The following is a 20,352-nucleotide window of genomic DNA, read 5'->3' as shown; positions in this document are numbered from 1 at the left end:
TTTTTTGTAAATTTAATGTAGCCTAAGTATAGTGTTAATGAAGTCTGCATTTGTGTACAGTAATGTTCTAGGCCTTCCCTTTCACTCACCGACTCACTGACTCACCCTGAGCAATTTCCAGTCCTGCAAACTCCATTCATGGTAAGTGCCCTACATTGGTGTACCATTTTTTTATCCTTTGTATTTTTACTGTACCTTCTGTATGTTTAGATACACAAATGCCATCGTGTTGTAATTGCCTACAGTATTCATTACCGTAACATGCTATACAAGTCTGTGGTCCAGGAGCAACAAGCTACGCCATACAGCCTAGGTGTGTAGTAGGCTTCACACCGTGTATGTTTGTGTCATATACTCTACGATGTTTGCACAATGATGAAATCTCATAACGACTCACTTCTCAGACCATATCCCTGTTGTTAAGTGATACATGACTGTACTTTTTTAAAAAAGTCCAAGGACAAAGAACAGTATTTAATAAGCATCAAGGATATATATTGATAATATATATTTCAAAAACCAACTATATCAATATTTAAGTGGAATACATATGTATGTATTTCACAAAATAGATTTCAATTTGTTTTGAGACTCCTATCCCTTCACTTCTAAAATAATGATTCTGTATCTTTAAAAATGACAAGTAAAACACCATTTTCAAATTTTGTGCAATTGTTTCAAATCTTCGCTGGACAGCAAAACTCTCAAAGCATATAGTGAGAATATTAGGAATTATTAATCTTGCAGGGTCAGGAAAAAATATGAAAATGCCACATAACAGTTGTATCATCTAGATAGCTCTTCATTCAATTTATTCTTCCAAAACCCAATAGACGAAGCCAAAAGAACTTGGTACCAAAGAAAACACTATTTTCACTAGGATTCCAGTTATGAGATTAAAAACAAAAACAGAGTAGGCTTTCTCACAGGAGTTGCCCTGTGGGCAGCTGTTGCCCATCCTTGGATAAGTAGGGCACCAATAACGAAACAGGTCCTCAGCAAGTTCCCAGCCCTAGTCTTCTGCCTCTGTAAGGTCATGCTGAAAAACATCTAAAACTAACAGCCTGGTTTCTTCGGGCTTAGTTTTCCTGTTACTGAATTATAACTCCTCCCTTTAAAAGTACAGTGTTTCAAATGCCTAAAGGAGATTTATTGATTTTTTTTTTTTTCTGGTTGTGTGAAATTGATGTTTATTCACAAGGTATTTGCTCTGTATGTTGAAAACACTTATTTTAAATGTTGTCCTAACGGGGAAAGGCCGGTAAAGTCAGAAGAAATGCTTAAAAGCCACTAATGTAACAGAACATTTTTCCTTTCACAAGTTAATTAACTAAGGTTTGCTAACTTCAAGTCCTCATAGGGGAATACAACTGAAACTCTAAAATATTTTTTTCATTTTAAAGTGTTTGTTCACTGTTCTCGGAGCACTTGACGAAGAGTTTCCACTTTCAACACAGTTGAACCGAAAGAAAACATTGTGGTAAGTTTCCTTTAAAAAAGCAATATTGATGTTGCCTTATTGTTTTTGTAATAAAAAGCACCCTATTTTAAAAATGCATTACATAAATAGACTCATTCCAAAGCTGACCATAAGCAATACCTATAGCAACTTGGAAAAGGAGAGGAGGAAGCCCACTGAGATACAGTTCCTAAGCATTTAAAATTGACTTCCTGCTAGCCTGAGATACAATCTCCCAAAGCATTTTCTTTCTCATAACTAAGATGTAACTACTCACTGGGCCTAGAGTTAGCAACTTTTCAGAAATGGGGGATGCCCCTCTTCTTTCCCACACTCCCAACAGAAAACAGAACACGGAGTATGCAAACATTTAAACACATTCCCCAACAATTTTACCTCTAGGGATCCATCCATCTCACTAATAGGTTTCAGTTTATAAATGCACGCCTTGCTGCAAATTACTCAAACACAAGTGTTCCCCAAAGTGAGATTCCCTAGTGACGTGGGGTACCAGAAGAGACAGTTTTAGAACGTGGCATTAAATATCCTTCAATATAAAGTCACTGCTTTTCAATTATCTTTGAATCTCTGGACTAGTTAAGGAGAAAGTCTCCATTTGATGCCAGAATGTCGAACACTTGGTACACTTGTTAACCTCCACTATAACAAAAGAAAAGAGGCCTCTGACTCAGGCTTACCAGCAGGCACCAACAGCTACCTAGAAGTTAATAAGTCATATTATTGTCATTATATGCATTTGAATAGTGATACTCTTTACGTTCCTTTTTAAATATATGTATTTAAGATTTCAAATCAGAGTCAATTTAAAAGAAAAGATTGTTTCAGACAGACTATATCTTTGCAATTCAAAGTGAGATCAGTGGGCCAGAGCCATCGGCATCACCTGGGCATTTGTTAAAGATACTGGATCTTTGGCCCCTCTCACTCCTAGTGAACCAGAATCCGCATTTGAACAACATATCCCATGCTACTTATATGCATAATAAAATCTGAGAAACTATGGGGTGACACAAGAGTTTGTCCAAAACCATGCAGGTAGTTTACGAATGGCTGAACTTTTGGACTTGTTGCTTTAGATCATCAGGTAGCGACCTAAGTCCTGATACTCGCTGAAATCAACTAGTGGAGGTCAGGAGGACCAGGAGGTAACATGGTTGGTGTTTACGCAACAGGGAGTCACAACCCATCTGAGGACTGTAAGGTTGATTAATGAATCTAAACCAGCAGTTTTAGGGGTGTTTCTGGTAAGCTAGAGATGACTTTAAATACGCTTCTGTTCCTACGGTGCTACATACATCATTCTTTTTTACTAATAAAAACTATAGTAAAAATTCTACTTAGACTTCTCCCTTTATCCCCCACTTCCCCTTGAAGGGCTGGGGTTTTCAGCATGCCTTCTGCATGGGAATGAGTGACAAGGCTCCCTGTACCTACTAATTTAGCATGCCCTGGCGTTCCTCTCAATGCTGAGCCCAGTTATATGGAAGATGAAACTTGGAAATGTGACAGCCTGCGTCTTCTGTATCAGAGGACAGTACAGGCGGCAAAAAAAGCACAAGCTCTCATTGCATCTCATTATGCCCTAGAGGAGAAGCCAGTGAGTCTCTCATTCACCAAGATGATTAGTCAATGATCCAGGTAGTTCAATCCAAAATCCTAGCTCTGCATCAGCTGGAAGGACATATAAGGGGAAAACCCAAGTTATCTGGATCACTGACTCAAGTTTCACCTTCATAATCTAAAGAATTTGTCTGAAATACAGAGTAAAAAAAAAATGACCCAAATATGCAGGATTTATGATACCATAAAGAACTAAAGACACTTACTTACAGCCCATCTAGATAGTTCCAGAATGCCCAGACTTAACAGATGTTGATAAAGGGTTTCTAGCCTCCCCACCCCACGCAGGTGTTGAGCCTAACACCACAGTTATCCATCAGAAACTCAACTTCCCAGTACAAAATACTAATAGGAGACACTTTGATTTTGCAAAGAAAATAGTGAATGTAACTGGGTAAAGAAAAAAGGGAAAATTAACAACAAACAATAGTTGCGAATTCATGGTCTGGTATCCATGATAAGAACTGCGTGCCACTCATTACAATGAAAAGAACACTGTGAACATTTGTTAGATCTTTTTTTCCTTTTAGTTATTTTGAGAATGCGCTTATGTAGGCAGAATATTACAGAGAACAAAAAATATATGTTACAATGTAAGATTATTTTAATGATTCTGAAAGGGAAAATAACCAAAAGAAATAATGAGGAAAACAGTATAAAAATTGCTAATATCTATTGACTATTCCAAGCAGTTTACACACATTAACTCCTCAAATCCTCATGATTCCAAGATAGACGTTATCTTAATACTACTATTAATAATATTAATACTACTAAACGTGCCATTTTTCAGATGAAAGGGAGACTTAACTGCAAGGTGGGCAAGTAATGTCTAAGGTCACAAGCCTGGGAACGTAGCTGGGTAAAAATCCAGACACACTCCAAGTCTAAACTTCTTAACAGCAGACTTTCTGTCCTCCCACCACAAGGGTACCAGAATGCCCAAGTTAGGATGAATCTTTCAATACTCTCTCATACTGAACCACACAAAGAATTCTTCTAAAAGGTCAGTGACCTATGGAGTCTCCAGTTCAAAGGCTGGGCCATATTGATACAACTATACCTTAAAACAGAACTAATTTTGGCATCAAATGCATCATCAGTGATTAGACTACTTACTTGGTAGAATTAAATTTTAAGGCTGCTTAGGGGGAAATATCAACAGTTGAGGAAATTTTTGTTGGAAGCAGAACATTATGCTTTGAGAAATGCTTAAGTATTCCTCTTTTATTAGGACTACTTAATTGAGTACAACACATTAAAATAGCTGGCCTGAATATTTATTAGAGCACCAGCTGTTCCCTCCAGATTTTTAGAAATTCAAGCCTTAGTGCCAAGTGTAATTTAGAAAAATTTTCCAACAAGTAAAAAGAGCCCTATGCCTTGTAATACCTATCAAAATAGTAAATAGTAGCTGGAAGTGGTATAGAACATCACTTTCCCCTTCCAATGAAGAGAGCCAAAATGTTTTGCCATTTGTAGATGTTTTGCCATCCACAAAAATACCATTTTGTAATTGGGCTTAGTGATTACATTACTTAAAAATTATACCTTGTGATTCATAATTAACAATCTTCTATGTACATATGGATAATATCACAGTGCTAACCATAGGGTTTGTATACCATTCTGCTTTGGTTTTGTTTGGTTGGCTTTTCTGTTTTGTTTTTTTGTGGTTTTTTTGTTTGTTTGTTTTTCTGTTTTTAAAAAGGACTGGTGTTAGACCCAGTAAAACAGCTCAGAGAAATAATATAGGGTTTTATTCAAAATTGTATTTTTCAAGATTTCTACTTTAGGAACCCAGCCATAATCAAAGATCTAACTTTCTTTTAAAGGGGGTGAAGGAAAAAAAGAAAGTTAAGAAAATAACAGGAAAACACTACACATAACCCGGATATTCCACACTGAAGCTTTCTAAAGAACACTGGTGGTGGCCGGACCGGTGGCTCATGCCTGTAATCCTAGCACTTTGGGAGGCCGAGGTGGGCAGATCACGAGGTCAGGAGATTGAGACCATCCTGGCTAACACAGTGAAACCCCGTCTCTACTAAAAATATTTTAAAAATTAGCTGGGCGTGGTGGTGGGCACCTGTAGTCCCAGCTACTCGGGAGGCTGAGGCAGGAGAATGGCGTGAACCTGGGAGGCGGAGTTTGCACTGAGCCGAGATGACGCCACTGCACTCCAGCCTGGGTGGAGGTGGAGTTTGCAGTGAGCCGAGTTCGTGCCACTGCACTCCAGCCTGGGTGACAGAGCGAGACTCCGTCTCAAAAGAAAAAAAAAAAAAAAAAGAACACTAGCAAATATCATGTGTGGGTCTTCTGCATTTGCTTTACCGTCACCTGTCTTCATGACAGTGCTGCAAGTTTGGATATGGGAAAAGAAATGTCCCCTCTACAGCATTATAGCAGAGGGAATTCAACGACCTGTCATGCAGACCTTGACGCAGAAACCAATTCCCCTCCCACAAACTGAGCACAGTCAGGGCTGGAGGCCAACGAGAAAGCCCCAGAAAATGGAGGCTGAAAGGAACAGGGACAGTGGATGGGGAGGCTGATTTTTTTTGAAGGAGAGGGGTGGTCTGCTCTTGATAAGTGTCTGTAGTTAGAGCTACTCAACTGCATTGACACACGCAGAGTGGTCCAGGAGAAGCAGGGCAAAGGAACCAGAAGTCTAGCTCTTCACTGTGCCTATCGAATAAATGGCTAGCTTCTAGCCCTATATGATGTTAACTGTTAGCATACTAATTGCAGCACTAGAGGTTCTCTTTCAAGAGATTTTTCTCATTTTGTTTTTAGGGCTTTCAGGTTTAAAAATAAACTGGCATTTTGGGATTAATAAAATATTCCCTGAGGGATAAAATGGGTCACCTTTTTTTTCCTCATAAGCAAATAACGGTAGCTTCGAGTGCTGGTGAAATGGTCACCACTCTACATCACCCACGCCCAGCTCTCCCCACACATCCCCTCCAGGGAGCAATGGGAAGGAGAGGCCACATCTTCCCAAGAAAAATAAGCTAGAGCGTCTCAAACTAGGTTGGGCATCACAATGACTTGCAGGAAGTTTTGATTTTTTTCTTAACAGAAATTCCAGGGCCCCATCCTGGACAGACCTACTGAACCAGATCTCCCAGTGAGAAGAATTTCCTAACTTACTAATTTCCTAACTTACTAATCAGGCTGCCACACTACATGCATAAAGGGGTGAAATATCAACTAATCCTGTTGGGGTCTGCGTGTTTCCTAAACAAAGGAATGAACACACAAGACAACACAAGACAAGACAAACATGGCGGCCACCCCAAATGGTACGCTCCGCTTTATTTTATATAGTCGTTTGTGGAATGTTGCCAAGTCACAAGACACATTGTTGTTTTTCTGACCTTTCCTTGACTTTCTGGATTTTCAAGATGTTTACACATAAACAAACCCCCAGGGTCTGCTGTTTGCAGCTGGCTCCTTTGTCATCACTGTTTGCAGGGAAGGAACGCCCAGCTTCGTTTGCAAGAGCAGGACTTATCGGGAACGTCTGGTTTGCGAGCAGGTAGTCCTCTACAAATCCTACAGAAGTGGCCCCTAGTTAATGAGAGGGACTTCCCAGGCATGAAGAAATTCCAAGAGATAGAAACCCACACGAGCAGTAATTTCTTTTTTTAAACGTACTTTGGCCATCAAGACTCAAAAATATCTAAAGGCTAGAATACTGGTTCTTTTCTTTCTTAAGTGGTGGGACCCCTTTTCTCAAGCAAAATCTTTCTTAGTATTCCAAAATATCAAACTAATAACCAAGCTTTTCTTGGGGGAAAGAGAGGTACTGCTCAGTCCACACCCCACCAGTACAGACCCACCCACCCACATACACCTCAAGGAAGCCTAGGATTGCTGGTAGCAAGTGTGAAATCCAATGGGCCAGAATAAGACATTTAAATGGGAGAAATAAACAGAACTAAATCTAAATTCAAATAATTAACTGGAGGGTTAGGGCACATCGCTTAGGGGGATGGTTTAATAGAGTTCACTTGAAAAAGTGAAAGTTTTATTTCACTAAAAAGTCAATCCAAGCCAACAGTGTGCCTTGGCTGCCAGGAAAAGCAAGTGCAGTTTAGCCTGGGTTAATAACTAGTATTTGTATTTAGAGATTTACCCTTTATGAAGCACTTTGATATGCATGATCTCTCATAATACTGGGTAACAACTTTGCAGAAAATTATTTTCCCAGTTCTTTTAGATGAGCAACTGAGGAGCTAATCTGTAAAAGTAACTTACTCAAAGTCAATTCCAGACAGTAGCAGAGGCTTCTGCCACCAGACACAGCATAGCCTAGGGACTGAAGGGAGAGTTCAAGAGCCTGCTGCTCTTCAGATGGTTAAAAAGCCTGTGAACAACGTGTTTCATTCTGGTTGCTGCATTAATACAGGTGTGTCCAAATGGGACCCCAGGCAGAGCACCATGACCAGGGCAAAGAACAATCTGGAAACAGCATATGTAGACCTAACACTCTAAAACCAAACCCTGACATGCTCTTCGACACCTCAAAAGTTACTCCACATCTCTGAACTCCAATTTCTTCATCTGTCACAAAGATATAATATGTTTGGAAGACTCTTTGAGATGCTTACAATAAAAACATCATTAGTGTAAACACAAGGAGGAACTAGGAGCTTTTAAAGGTGGAAAACAGAATGTTTAGGAATGATATAATGGCTATTTTAAAATAATGAAGGACCATCGGGAAGGAAGGTAAGTCTTATTTTATATCATTCAAGAGTAGCCTAGGCTCTTCACCTTCTCCTTCCTGAAAATTCAAAGCCATTAGGTAGTCAGTCCAATCCGGTAGGCCTCTGTTTACAAAAAGGTAGGAAGAGGAATGCTGTGGAAGTCCCGAGCAGGGTATCTCAGGGAGAAAGGTATCCATATGGGGATGGGGTGGTGGCACAGGATGCTAGAGCACTAACAGCTGAGGAGGGCAGCCCCAGGAGGAAAAGTGGTGGCAGGTGCAGAAGACTGGTTACATATGGGGAGATTTACCAAATAAGTAAACTGTTAAGAATAATGGGAACCAGGAATCTCACTGTCAAAGAAAGCATTTATAAAATATGGAGAGGAAAAAATAAACCCTGTGGTTTCAGACAGGAATTTCAGGTATGACTATAAACTCATGGTTTTAAAAGTACATAGATACAGAAATACAGATGTACATGTGTATATACATACATGGAGTAGCAACCCCTAATAGCAATGAGCACACCAAGCAACCAGATCTTGGCTTCTAAATTCCATTCTCCATTCAAAAGCTCCTTGGAGAAATGGCTGATCCAAAAGATGACACCAATAAATCACAAAATGAGTTTGGAACATCTTATTCCGCCAGAGAGCAAGATGGTGCTCAAAGACTGATGGGAGTTAAAAGAGCACAGGAGCCAATGTGAAAAGACTGCACTGGCCAAACCTAGGGCCATTTTAAATAAAGTAAGTGATGAGAGTAACATTAAAACACACTGAAAAAAGGAAGACCATAAGTTCTTACTGATATAAATAAGTAACAGATTAAAAATTTGATGAGGAATAGGCCATTTACATAGTTTCAATGTAATTTGCCATAAAATATTTATAAATTACAAACAAGGTGTTGCCTGGCAGACAACACCTTGATCAAGTGACCATCATCAGTAATGGGACAAACAGAAATCAATGCCACCTTGATAGGGTACAATGAGAACACAGCACCATTTCTGTACAATTCCTACCAAAGATGCACAGCCTGAATCTAAGCTTGTGGAAATGGCACAAACACAAACTGAGGGGCATTCTACAAAATAACTGGCTTATAATTGTCAAAAGTGTCAACAGCATGATAGTGAAGGACTGAAAGAGACTAAAAAGATGGAACTAAATACAAAGTGTGGTTCTGACCTGGATTCTTTTGCTTTAAAACATTACTGGAGCAACTGGTAAACTTGGATGAAGTCTAAGGATTAAATGGTTTAATGTATCATTGGTAATTCCCTGGCTTTCATGGTTGCACTGTGGTGATCTAGGAGAATAGTTCAGTTTACAGAAAATACATACTAAACTGTTTGTGTGATAGCCAACATGCTGGCAACTTTTTCTCAAACAGGATTAAAAACAAGTTCTCTCTACCACTTGCAATTTTCCTATAGGTTTGATGTTTCCAAATAAAAATTTAAAATGAACAGTAAATTAGGAGGATGGAAATTATGAGGAGACAGATTACATCTAGTTTGAAAACACATGAAACTCTACAATTAAAGCGGTCCAAAAACAGATCCATGCTTAGAAAGGTCGGCAGGATACAACGGAGAATGCTTCACTAGGAAGTTAGAGGAGATGATTCCTACGTACTTTCTGATGATTTGTAATTCTTTCCTTCAACATACTTTTTTTTTTTTTGAGACAGGGTCTTGTTCTGTCACCCTGGAGTGCGGCTGCAGCCTCAACCTCCCAGGCTCAAGTGATCCTCCCACCTCAGCCTCCCAAGTAGCTGGGACTACAGGCATGCATCACCACACCCAGCTAATTTTTAAATGTTTTCTTTTTTTTTTTTCTTTGTAGAGATAGGGTCTCACTATGTTACCCAGGCTGGTTTCAAACTCCTGGGCGCAAGCCATTCTCCAGCCTCAGCCTCCTAAAATGTTGGGATTACAGATGTGAGCCACCATGCCTGGCCCAAACGTTTATTACAACATCTACTGTGTTTCAGACAATGTGCAAGAAACTGGGCTTATGAAAGTGAGACAGCCCCCACACTTGAAGCCCTTATAATCCAGTGGAGTATGATGATTTGGAAGTTACAAATTTTAAGACAGTCATCAGTATTACACACAGAAAAAAACATGTGATTCAAGAATGCTGTCTATAATACTCCAATTTTCATTTATGAATTTTCAATAGGCTACAATTATTCCACCATATTCTTGAAGAACATTTTCATCCTAACTCTTTTGTGCTTGTGGGTGGTGGTAATCATGGCATATGCAAAAACTTTATCACTTTTCGATTATGAGCAGATGTAAATGACTTACTTGATGTTTTATTTTAGAATAACAAGCATCTTCTAAAATAAGTCTCCACCCAAAAAGCTGAGGCTATCATTACGGAAGAGACTTAACACTCTAAAACTAAACCTTGACATGCTCTTCAACACCTCAAAAGTTACTCCACATCTCTGTACTCCAATTTCTTCATCTGTCACAAAGATATAATATGCTTGGAAGACTCTGTGGGGTGCTTACAAGAAAAACATCATTAGTGAAAAGCTCTGTTAAAAATGCAGATTGCTTTCACCTTTTGCCAGGGACTACCTATTACTGTGGACATTAAAACAAAGTGACCCATCTAAATAAGTGAAACATTTTGGCAATTTTATGGTGGGTGAAACATTATTTGGTTTTCCAACTTCTCCCCACTTGGCTTCATTTCAGTCTGTGGAGTATATCATCAAGTGAGAACGCTTCTGCGCCTTCATACTGCCCCACAGGGGGAGTGGCCAGCCTAAGCAAGCCTATATTCAATTACTTTCCCCACTTTATACCTTTCTTACACTTTTCCCATATGACACTTTCATAACCATATTTAGCTTTCTTCCTACCATCTCCCTGTAATTCAAAAGGCAATTTAGATTCCCATATGGTTGCTATCGAAGCTAACAGATGTCTAGCAAATTAAAACAAAAATTATGACTTATAAACTGCTGATGTATCATCATTCCAGAACATCTTGCAATTTATAGTGAATCATAAGATAAGGCTTCCTACTTGATGCCCGCCCCTCCTCCCCACCAAAGTTTCCTGAGTCTCCCTCCTCTCTGAATTAAGCCCCGTGGAAGCAAATTAGAGGCAAGATCCTGCCATCAACCCTGAATACACCTGCACTTAAAGACACAATGTAACATCTGAAAGCATATCAAAAGAGAAATTTGGCCTCAAGTATCTGAAGCTTTTCTAATCCTTTGTAGCAAAGAAAATAGAAAAATGACTTGGTTCTCCCAAATCATTCCACGGCTTCCATCGAGTTTTTTACTAACAAGTCACTATAAAATCTATTGAATCCATTTGCCTCATCCTCTTGCCAGACCTTAAAGGTATTATCATTACCTAGTAGTAATGATGCCAAAGTACTAGACTAAGGCATTCTAGAAGTTCTATAGCCCTGTATGGAACCAGTATAAAATCTGGAGAGAATAACAATAATGATATTCACCATTTGTTAAATATTGAAATATTATGCTGAGTAAAACATGATCTCACTGAATCTTTGAAACTACAACACCATTAATGTTATCTTTCCTTTATAAACAAGAAATTAAGGTTCAGTGCCTTAATACAGTAGACTATATTTTTCAAAGATAGCCACAACCTACATGACCTTCTGCAATGTGACCTTGACACTTCTCCATCAAAAGGTGGCTTCTAATTCTTCACCCTTTGAAATTGAGCAATCTGCATGAGTGCTTTAACCAGTGGAATAGATAAAAGTGGCACTGACAGTTCTCTGTGCAACCTTAACTGGCTGGAAGCTTCTTTAAGACTTAGAGACAGGAAGAAGCCACGTGTAGGTGCTCCAGCAACAACTCTGGCTAAGCTCCCAGCAAGCATCAGTTGCCAGTCATATGAGTATACCATCTTGGGCATCCTGCCCCAAAGGGCCTTCAGATAAGTCCAACTCCAACTACATCGCACCGCAACTGTGTGAGGCCCCAAGTGAGAACTGTCCAGATGAGCCTGGCCAAATCACAGAACTGTGAGCTATAATAAAAAACAACTGTGTATTAAACAACTAAGCTTGGAGGTTATGTAGCAATAAATAACCAGAATATTGAGATCAATTTACTTGCCTAGAACAGTTAAGTATCCAGAATCCAAAACAGTCAAGAGCCAGAATCCAAAAGGGCAAAGTATCTAATTAATGATGAGTGATGGGATGTGAGGTTCAGTACCCAAAAGAAATGACTTTAAAACAAAACCCTCTTTCTCCTCCCTCCCCTAAACCCAAAGCAGTCTCAGGGTTTTCTGACAAATGTCCCAGTACGGTGACACCCTCAATAAAATCAATCCCCTTCTGTCTTGAGTTGTTCCAACATATAACACAGAAAACAAGTTTTTCCCCCACCACCCTGTGATAACTAATGAGAAAGGAATCTGTACAAGATGTTGACTTTGTTACTCAGAACACCATTACAACTGTTATATAAAAGGATTCAGATTTTATACATGAAGCTGTAATTCTAATAATAAAAATATATTTAATGACTCCCAGGACTACATCTGAGATTCACAGTAGGGAGAGAAAAGCACGGATACTATACCAGGAACTGAACAATCCAAGAAGAAATTAGTGAAAGGTTTTTTGTTTTGTTCTTTTGAGACGGAGTCTTGCTCTGTTGCCAGGCTGGAGTACAGTGGCGCGATCTCGGCTCACTGCAGTCTCCACCTCCCGGGTTCAAGTGATTCCCCTGCCTCAGCCTCCCGAGTAGCTGGGACTACAGGCACCCACCACCACGCCCGGCTAATTTTTTGTATTTTCACAGGGACGAGGTTTCACCATGTTGGCCAGGATGGTCTTGATTTCCTGACCTTGTGATCCATCCGCCTCAGCCTCCCAAAGTGCTGGGATTACAGGTGCGAGCCACTATGCCCAGCCTTGGTTTTTTTTTTTTTTCTTTCTTTCTTTTTTTTTTTTTAAATGAAAGGATCTTTGAGGAAGAAATGAAAGCAATAAAACTAGTCTTCAGACACGTCTCCCTAACAGAAAATGTCTATAATTTATCAAATGTCCTGGGAGTCATATACTACTTCTGTTATATATTCGTGGCCAAACTCTATTTTTCTTCTCCAGCATACTGGAACTCAAGAAACTCATTCTGTGTAAGAACTAGAAAGAACGTTATAACTTGTCCAGTTCCTTCAGTTTAACAGCTGAGAAACTGAGGCCCAGGCAGTTAACTAACAAAGAGCCAAACTGTTGATCAGAAAAAGAACCAAGCTCTCAGTGCTGGTGCCACCATATGTTCAATTTTATTTTACCAGAACTATACCTGTAAATGTCACCAGTGTGTATGTCAAATGTAGTCTAGCAGTTCAGTGTGAAAATGAACAATTAGGAAACCATGCTGTTGGCAATCTCCTCTTCATAACTGTATTGGAGTAGCACCGAGTCTGCTGTTTTTGGCAATCACAGACAGGTTGGTGACTCTGTAGAGAGCAGAAGTGTGCAACTTTTCAGAAGCAAGCTGCTAAGCTACTGACCCCGGCTTTTCAGTCACTAACATCTTAGTCTGAATTACTTTAACCAAAACCATATGGTTGCCTTTCTGTTGATCATCACTAGAGACCATGGTATTAAAAAGCAGGAAATTTAAATATGGGGTAATTTTGGAGCAGAGAGCAGGACAGGAAAGGTATGAGGGAGTATCTGAGAGAAAGGCTTTGGGCACAGAGAGGAGAAGAAGGGAAGGCAAGAGGCAGGCTAAGTGAACGGCCCTCATAACGAAGATATCCACTTAACAGTTCTGCCTGGGGCAGCTGGTTTAGTCCCATAGCCTAGGTCTCCTTTCAGGCTTCCCATACTCACTCACCCACTTATGAAGACCTTCACAATCAGAAAAGATGCGGCTCTATTCTGAACTTCTCCATGCAAGCACTCTGCAATTCTTTGAAGCTCTCTACAATTCCAGGGGTTTTGCTGCAACCTAATCCATAGAAAGGGCTAAATTTGTCTCTGTGCACTCTACAAAATTACAGCAAACTATGAGGGAAACAGGCCCAAATCCTTTTACTTCCTTACCACTCCCTGCTAGGAAACGGCAGAGAAAGTCCCTGGGTGCTTTTTGTTGCTGGGTAGCTAAAATGTGCAACTTTTAGAAATGTTCAAGTAGAAACAAGAGGCCTGAACTCACTATCCCAAAAAGAATCAGTACCAGTTCGGTAGTCCGTGCCTCTCCAAGTCACAAAGTTTCAAGTTCCAATCAAATAAGATGATCTTATTCAAAAACGTGACTACCCACCACTTTAAAACATTTTCACAAACGGAGAAGGGGTAAAGAAAGAAAATAATTTCTTCTTCCTGTATTTGTAGCAGTGTTTACTTGCAAGGAGGTGGGTGACTGCTCCCGGCAATCATGCACAACGCTGGCAAAAAACTGCCTGTGGAATGATCGGATATGACATCCATTCATGTATCCCCTCATTATCTTTATTAGTCCTGAAGACAGATGACATGCTGCCACGGAAAGTGGTCTCCAATCCCTTCCATTTCCCCATCACAAAGCATACATGACCAATGCAAGGTACTATTATGGAAAACAGAAAATAAAATAACCTGGAAAGAGTGCGGTACAAGAAAAAGAATATGAAGAGCCGTATTGACAACTATTCTCACAGATGTATATATGTACAGCAAACAGCCCAAATTAAAGGAGAATCCAAATAAATACATTCCGTGTTCAAACTGCTGTGGATAATTATTGATCCTGCAGTTGGATCATTGTTTACCTCACACTGAACAGCAACTTAGAGAATCCCCCACCCAGACAGCCACCATCTTTACTTTCCATGGAAAACGGGGTGCCCATTGAGGAAGAGGATGAGATGGGATGAGAAGGGGAAGAAAAATAACATGGTCTTCGAACCAACGTTTTCCCCTTGTCCTGGAGAACTCTTTGTCTGGCTGCTGAACACGTTTGCCAGATCAAAGAAAAGAATCAAAACAAACAAAAAGAGCAGGCGTCCCAGCCTAATTACAATAGGTGCCCAACACATTGCAGTCCCAAGCAGAGCATAATTTGAATCTTGTGTTAAAGCATTTGCTCTCTCGGTTCCCCAGTGAAACATGCCTCGCACACCTTCTCCTTCTCCAAAGGTTTTCCCAAAACGGCCCGCTCTGTGTCACTCCTGTAAAAATGAGGACGTGGGGCACGAGCACGTTGAAATATGTGTTGACGGTGACTTATTATCCTGACAATGATATATACATATAAATACATCTCTCTACCCCGCACGCCCACTGGCCAGTCCATTACGCACAAGGAGCGCTTTCCAGCTAAAGAGGAGAGCGTGCAGGAAACGTTATTTACGTGCACATTACAGAACCATATACCACGGCATCTGCATCCTACACAAAGCCCGAGATGGTGCAAGAAGATACACGCTGAGCATGGCACAGACCAGCCGCGGCAACACAGAGCCAAGCCCTCGTCCAATCAGATCGTTGTTAGAAGGTGGACCTCAGGGTCGGCTGCGCCCGATTAGCCTTCCCTATTATGACACCACGCTCTGCCCAACATCCATATCCCACCCGGAGCAAATCCAATTCGTGCGGTTGCTCATTTCTCAAACTGCCGAACCCTTTCTTTTATCTGCATCCCTGCTATTCGTTCCTTAAAAAGCCACCAGAAGGCCTCGGTGCCCCCTTTCCGCCTCGGTTTCTCTTTTTACCTCTTCCCATTCCTCGAAAGGATTAAATGTTTATCTCTCCAACGCGCAAGCTGGAAAGGCGGAAGGCGAATGCCTCTACGCTGCTCCGGCAAGCGCCTGCGGGGCTGCGAAAAGTAAAGGCAACGAGCAACGTGGGGGAAATCGTCGCGAATCGATCGGCCACAATAGTTGGAATCCCAGGAGCGCTCCAACTTACCCAAAATATGACATTGAAGCCAAATATGAAGTATTTGATGCAACAACTGACTTCAGGACCCTTGTAGTGCTTCCCGGACATCCTCTGGGTTCATGAAGACACTTGCCCCGGCAGCCCGAGTTTGGAGCCCCGAAGCACCGTTGCTCGGAGCAGCCCGGCGGGAAGCAGGAGCTCAGGGACGCCGCAGGGGGCCGCAGCGCTGGCGGCCCAGGCTCAGCCGCGCGGGGACCGACCGGCGGAGAGCGGCTCCCGCACCTCCAGCCCCTCGCGCGCCGAGGCCGCTGGAGCCGGGGTGGCCGCGAGCGAGCGGGGAAGCCGCGCGCTGCAAGCCCAAGCCTCGCCGAAGCTAGCCCCGAACACAAAGCAAGCGCCCGCGTCCGTGCGCCAAGCGGTCGGTCCGTCGGTTAGTCCCTGGGCTTCGGGCAAAGGCAGCCGCTGCAGATGCTGGCTGAGACGCCGCTCGCTTGCTTGCTGGCCCGCTCGCGCGCGCCCTCCCACCCCTCGCTCCGCCCGCCGCTCGCTCCGCCCGCCCTGCCGGCTGCTCCTCCGCCCGCGCCGCCCGCAGCTCCGCCCGCCGCCCAAGCCTTGGCTAGGCGCGCGCGCGCACGGGGTCGGGCGCTCCCGGGCGGCAGTGGCACCACGTAGCCGCCTCCTTCCACCGCTCGTTTTATCCCCGCCCCTTCTCGGGCCAACCCCGAGCACCGCCGACCCCGAGCGCCGCTGCGGAGTAGGTAGAGGGTGGGAGGGTGGAGGACCGCAGGCGAGAGGGAGAAGGAAAGGGCGCCCGGGGAGCAGCCTGGCAGAGTGACCGGGATTGATGAGCGGCCGCAGCTCTGGAGGGACGCGGGCGAGAGAGTCGCTCCTCGGGGAGAGGGCTGGGTGAGTGAGGACCTGCGAGCCCCCCCCTCACATCCCTTCCGGGGTAGCCACACTCGCGCCCCCTCCTCCACAACAGGCTTCTGCGGCTAGAGAAGATGCGGTGCCACTGGACAGGGAAGGAAAGTAGTCGTGGACTTCGCTGAATAGAAAAGGGGGTAGTTGGGGAAGGTGGAGAAAAGAGCCACGGGAAGTGGGAGGAAAGGATGAAGGGATGGGACGTTGCAAAGAAAAGCTTCCTTAATCCGTGTGACTCTAACCCAGCCTCCCCACCTACCGGAGAAATGGGTTTTATCCTAGAAATGGGGAGGAGGAAAAAGAGATGGCCCAAGGGAGTCCTGGCCTGGGATACAATCCTCGCCCTAGGGTCTGTTGCAACCACACAAACCCGAACAGCGCACGCTCCCCCCTACCCCGACAGAATAGTGCCTAAGAAACCTGCCTGCCTCCTAACTCTAGGAAAGAATCCACAACGGATTCCAGGAAGCTCTTCTGGGGAATCTGAATTGGGTTTTTGGATCACGAACCATTAAGCTTTTGAACTCTGGAGAATAGAACGGGTGGCTGGAAATTGTTTTGGAACCCTACCTGAGCAGATGTGCTCATTAGTTGCTTCTTCGCCCTCCTCCTGGAGCACTTTCATAGGTGTTGGCAAAGCAGGTACCGGTATTTCATGGAAGGAGAAGAACTGCCCAGGACTGTGTGTAAATGTCTATGGGAATATTTTTAAGGATTCAAAAGGCTAGAAGGAGGTGAGATCAAAAACTTTTTTCAGCACCACCCAGTGCAACCCGGTCCTGGACACAGAAATCTAAAACGCTCCCCAGATGATACTTAAGTATTTGAGTTTGAGAGCCTCTAGTTATAAGGTTTCCCTACGTAACAGCCTCTCACTTTTCTCGAAAACTGGCTAGTTGACAACCGGCAGTCAAGTTTTGTCTAGTCAAGAAGCTACTTTTTCCTGCAATAAACCACACTTAGAGATAGTCCTGGGCTTCAGCAGGATTGAGGCTATAGTAAGGTCACAAGTATGAACCAGGTACCCACAGAGATGGGAGGACCAGGAGATCCTACTCATTCAGTACCTCAGAAGCTATGACACGGGATAACAGTGACTTCAGCCTTTTGGATGAAATAATCCTCTCTCCCTCAAAAGTGCTCTCCACCCACTCGAAACACAGGCCATACTACCACCAATCTGGTAGACTTCAAAAGTAAGGTCTTTCAGCAGCAGATTTCCTCGTTCACAGGAAGGCACTGACAAGCTTTACCTAAGCCTATTGGAGCTGTGTTGTAATTCTGTATATAAATAGAACAGTCGCTGCAGGAATACTGGATGAGTCAGAAGAAAGGTCTGTCCTAAGCTGATGTGACACATTTCAAAAGGACCAGAAATTAGATGGAATTGATGACTGAGTTGATCTCTAAGTGGATTTATCTTTGAAATAAAAATCGCTGGATATCCCATGTACCTCACCCCACACCCTCCCCCATTGTCAACATCCCCAACCAAAGTAGCACATTTGCTACAAATAGTGAACCTACATTGACAGATCATTATCACCTAAAGTCCATAGTTTACATTAGGGTTCACTCTTGGGGCTGTATATTCTATAGGGTTGGACAAATGTAGAATAACATGTACCCACCCTTATAGTATCACAGAGTATTTTCACTGCCCTAAAAGTCCTCTGTCCACCACCTATTCATCCCTTCCTCCCCCCAGTCTCTGGCAACCACTGATGTTAACTGTCCCCCTGTCTCTGTAGTTTTGTCTTTTCCGGAATGCCATATATAAGGAATCATACAGTATGCAGTCCTTCTTTCAATTTTGCTGTGAAACTAAAACTGCTAAGAAAATAAAGTCTTAAAAAGAAAAATCAGTGGAGAAGGGAAAGGTAAGATAACTAATCGGTAATTTGGAGGGGTGTGGAAAAACTAATTGAATTATCTAATTTCATATATCCAAAATAAGTTCTAGGAGGATTAAGGAGTTAAATATATTTTAAAGCAGACCAGAAGAAAAAATATTTGTCAAACCTCTGAATAGAAGTACTTCTCAACTTAGAGGCAATAGAAGGAAATAATCAATGAATATGATTGGGTAATATCTTAAACACTTCTACATGTCCAACTTTTTTTAGTGTAAGCTAAACCAGAAAAAAATATTGGCAGCAAACATGAAAAATAAAAACTTGAATATCTATATTATAAGTAGGGCTCATAGAGCTAAAGTAAAATTTAGAATCACAGTGATTGAGTATAAACAGAAAACAAACCATATAAGAAGAAATCAAAATAATATATGGGGAAATTAGTAATCAAAGAAGTATACATTAAAACTAATAAAGATACAAAAATAATGAGCACTGGTTAGCACATATATTGTTGGTGTCTTTATGAAACAGTATGTCCATTTGGAAAGCATTTTGGCCGTCTACAGCAGGTCAGAGTGCTCCTACATTTTGACTCAGCAGTCCGTCTTCTGGGAATCTACCCAAAGAAATACCCCAGCAGATGGAAAAAGTTATATACTGCAAGATGTATATCATAGCATTATTTATATTGAAGACTTGGCCAGAAATTAAAGATCAGAGAGTAGGGGTGATATCCAATTCCTTGTAGTTACTTGGACCACAGTGTTTCTTCACATTCTGTGCCTCTGCACATGTCATTTGGAGTTTCTGCCTGGGGCATTCTCCTTGTCTCTTGTCTGTGAGCTGATTCCTCTTACTCTTTACTACTTGTGTTCAGTGTCTGGGAGGCTCCTTCTTTATTCCCTCAATACCCGCTGTGTTCTTCCATCCCGGCACTTAAAGGCTGCCTGTAAGAACTTGTTTACCTACCTGTCTCCTCAATCTGCTGTGACTCCTTCTAGGGTGTGACTTAACTCTTGGTAATCTTAGAATCACCAGAGCTCTGCAGATATGGCAGGTGGTTGATAAATATTTATTAAAGGAATGAATGAGTCATTTGCTCATACTTTTTACAGCTCTTGAAGATACTACTTATAGAGGATGTGGCATATATAAATACATTATAATGTTAAATTTTTTTTTTTTTTTTTTTTGAGACGGAGTCTCGCTCTGTCGCCCAGGCTGGAGTGCAGTGGCGCAATCTCGGCTCACTGCAAGCTCCGCCTCCCGGGTTCACGCCATTCTCCTGCCTCAGCCTCCCTAGTAGCTGGGACTACAGGCGCCCGCCCCTGCGCCGGGCTAATTTTTTCTATTTTTAGTAGAGACGGGGTTTCACCATGGTCTCGATCTCCTGACCTTGTGATCCGCCCACCTCGGCCTCCCAAAGTGCTGGGATTACAGGCGTGAGCCACCACGCCCGGCCTATAATGTTAAATTTTAAAGGCACTATATATGGAATTACCTCCAGTAATATTGTTAAATTTTAAAAGGAACAAAAACAGTGTACACAGTAGGCTGTTATTTTGTGAAAAGATAAGGTCTGTTGGCAAAAGAATATCCATACACATATTTCCTTGTTAATGGGTATGCTATTTATGGAAGAAAACAAAATAAACTGGTAACAGTGAGTTAGCGTGGAATGGGAGGCGAACTGGGGGACTAAAGATATTGATGGGAAAGAGACCTGTTTTATTTTTATATAATCCCTTTAGTTTGTTTTTGAAATTTGTAACATGTATATGATATACATATTTTCAAAAATAAAGCAATCTACAAAATGGTATGCAATTGTATGAAAAAAAGTTAGGAGTTAAT

At 42.1% G+C, this 20,352-nt stretch overlaps 1 protein-coding gene across 2 annotated transcripts in view; it reads right to left on the bottom strand.

Moving 5' to 3' along the window:
- TSPAN5 (tetraspanin 5) overlaps positions 1-16,254 on the bottom strand; it is a 181,121-nt gene extending 164,867 nt beyond the window's left edge. For both annotated transcript variants that reach the window (XM_050790662.1, XM_050790663.1), the window contains exon 1: positions 15,746-16,254. In XM_050790662.1, coding sequence (XP_050646619.1) covers positions 15,746-15,826 — 81 coding nt within the window. In that variant the 5' untranslated portion in view covers positions 15,827-16,254. The remainder of the gene's footprint in view (positions 1-15,745) is intronic.
- Between the last annotated feature and the right edge of the window lie 4,098 nt (positions 16,255-20,352).

Source organism: Macaca thibetana, chromosome 5, assembly GCF_024542745.1.
Source record: "Macaca thibetana thibetana isolate TM-01 chromosome 5, ASM2454274v1, whole genome shotgun sequence".
Lineage (NCBI taxonomy): Eukaryota > Metazoa > Chordata > Mammalia > Primates > Cercopithecidae > Macaca > Macaca thibetana.
This window is presented reverse-complemented; position numbering and strand designations above follow the sequence as displayed.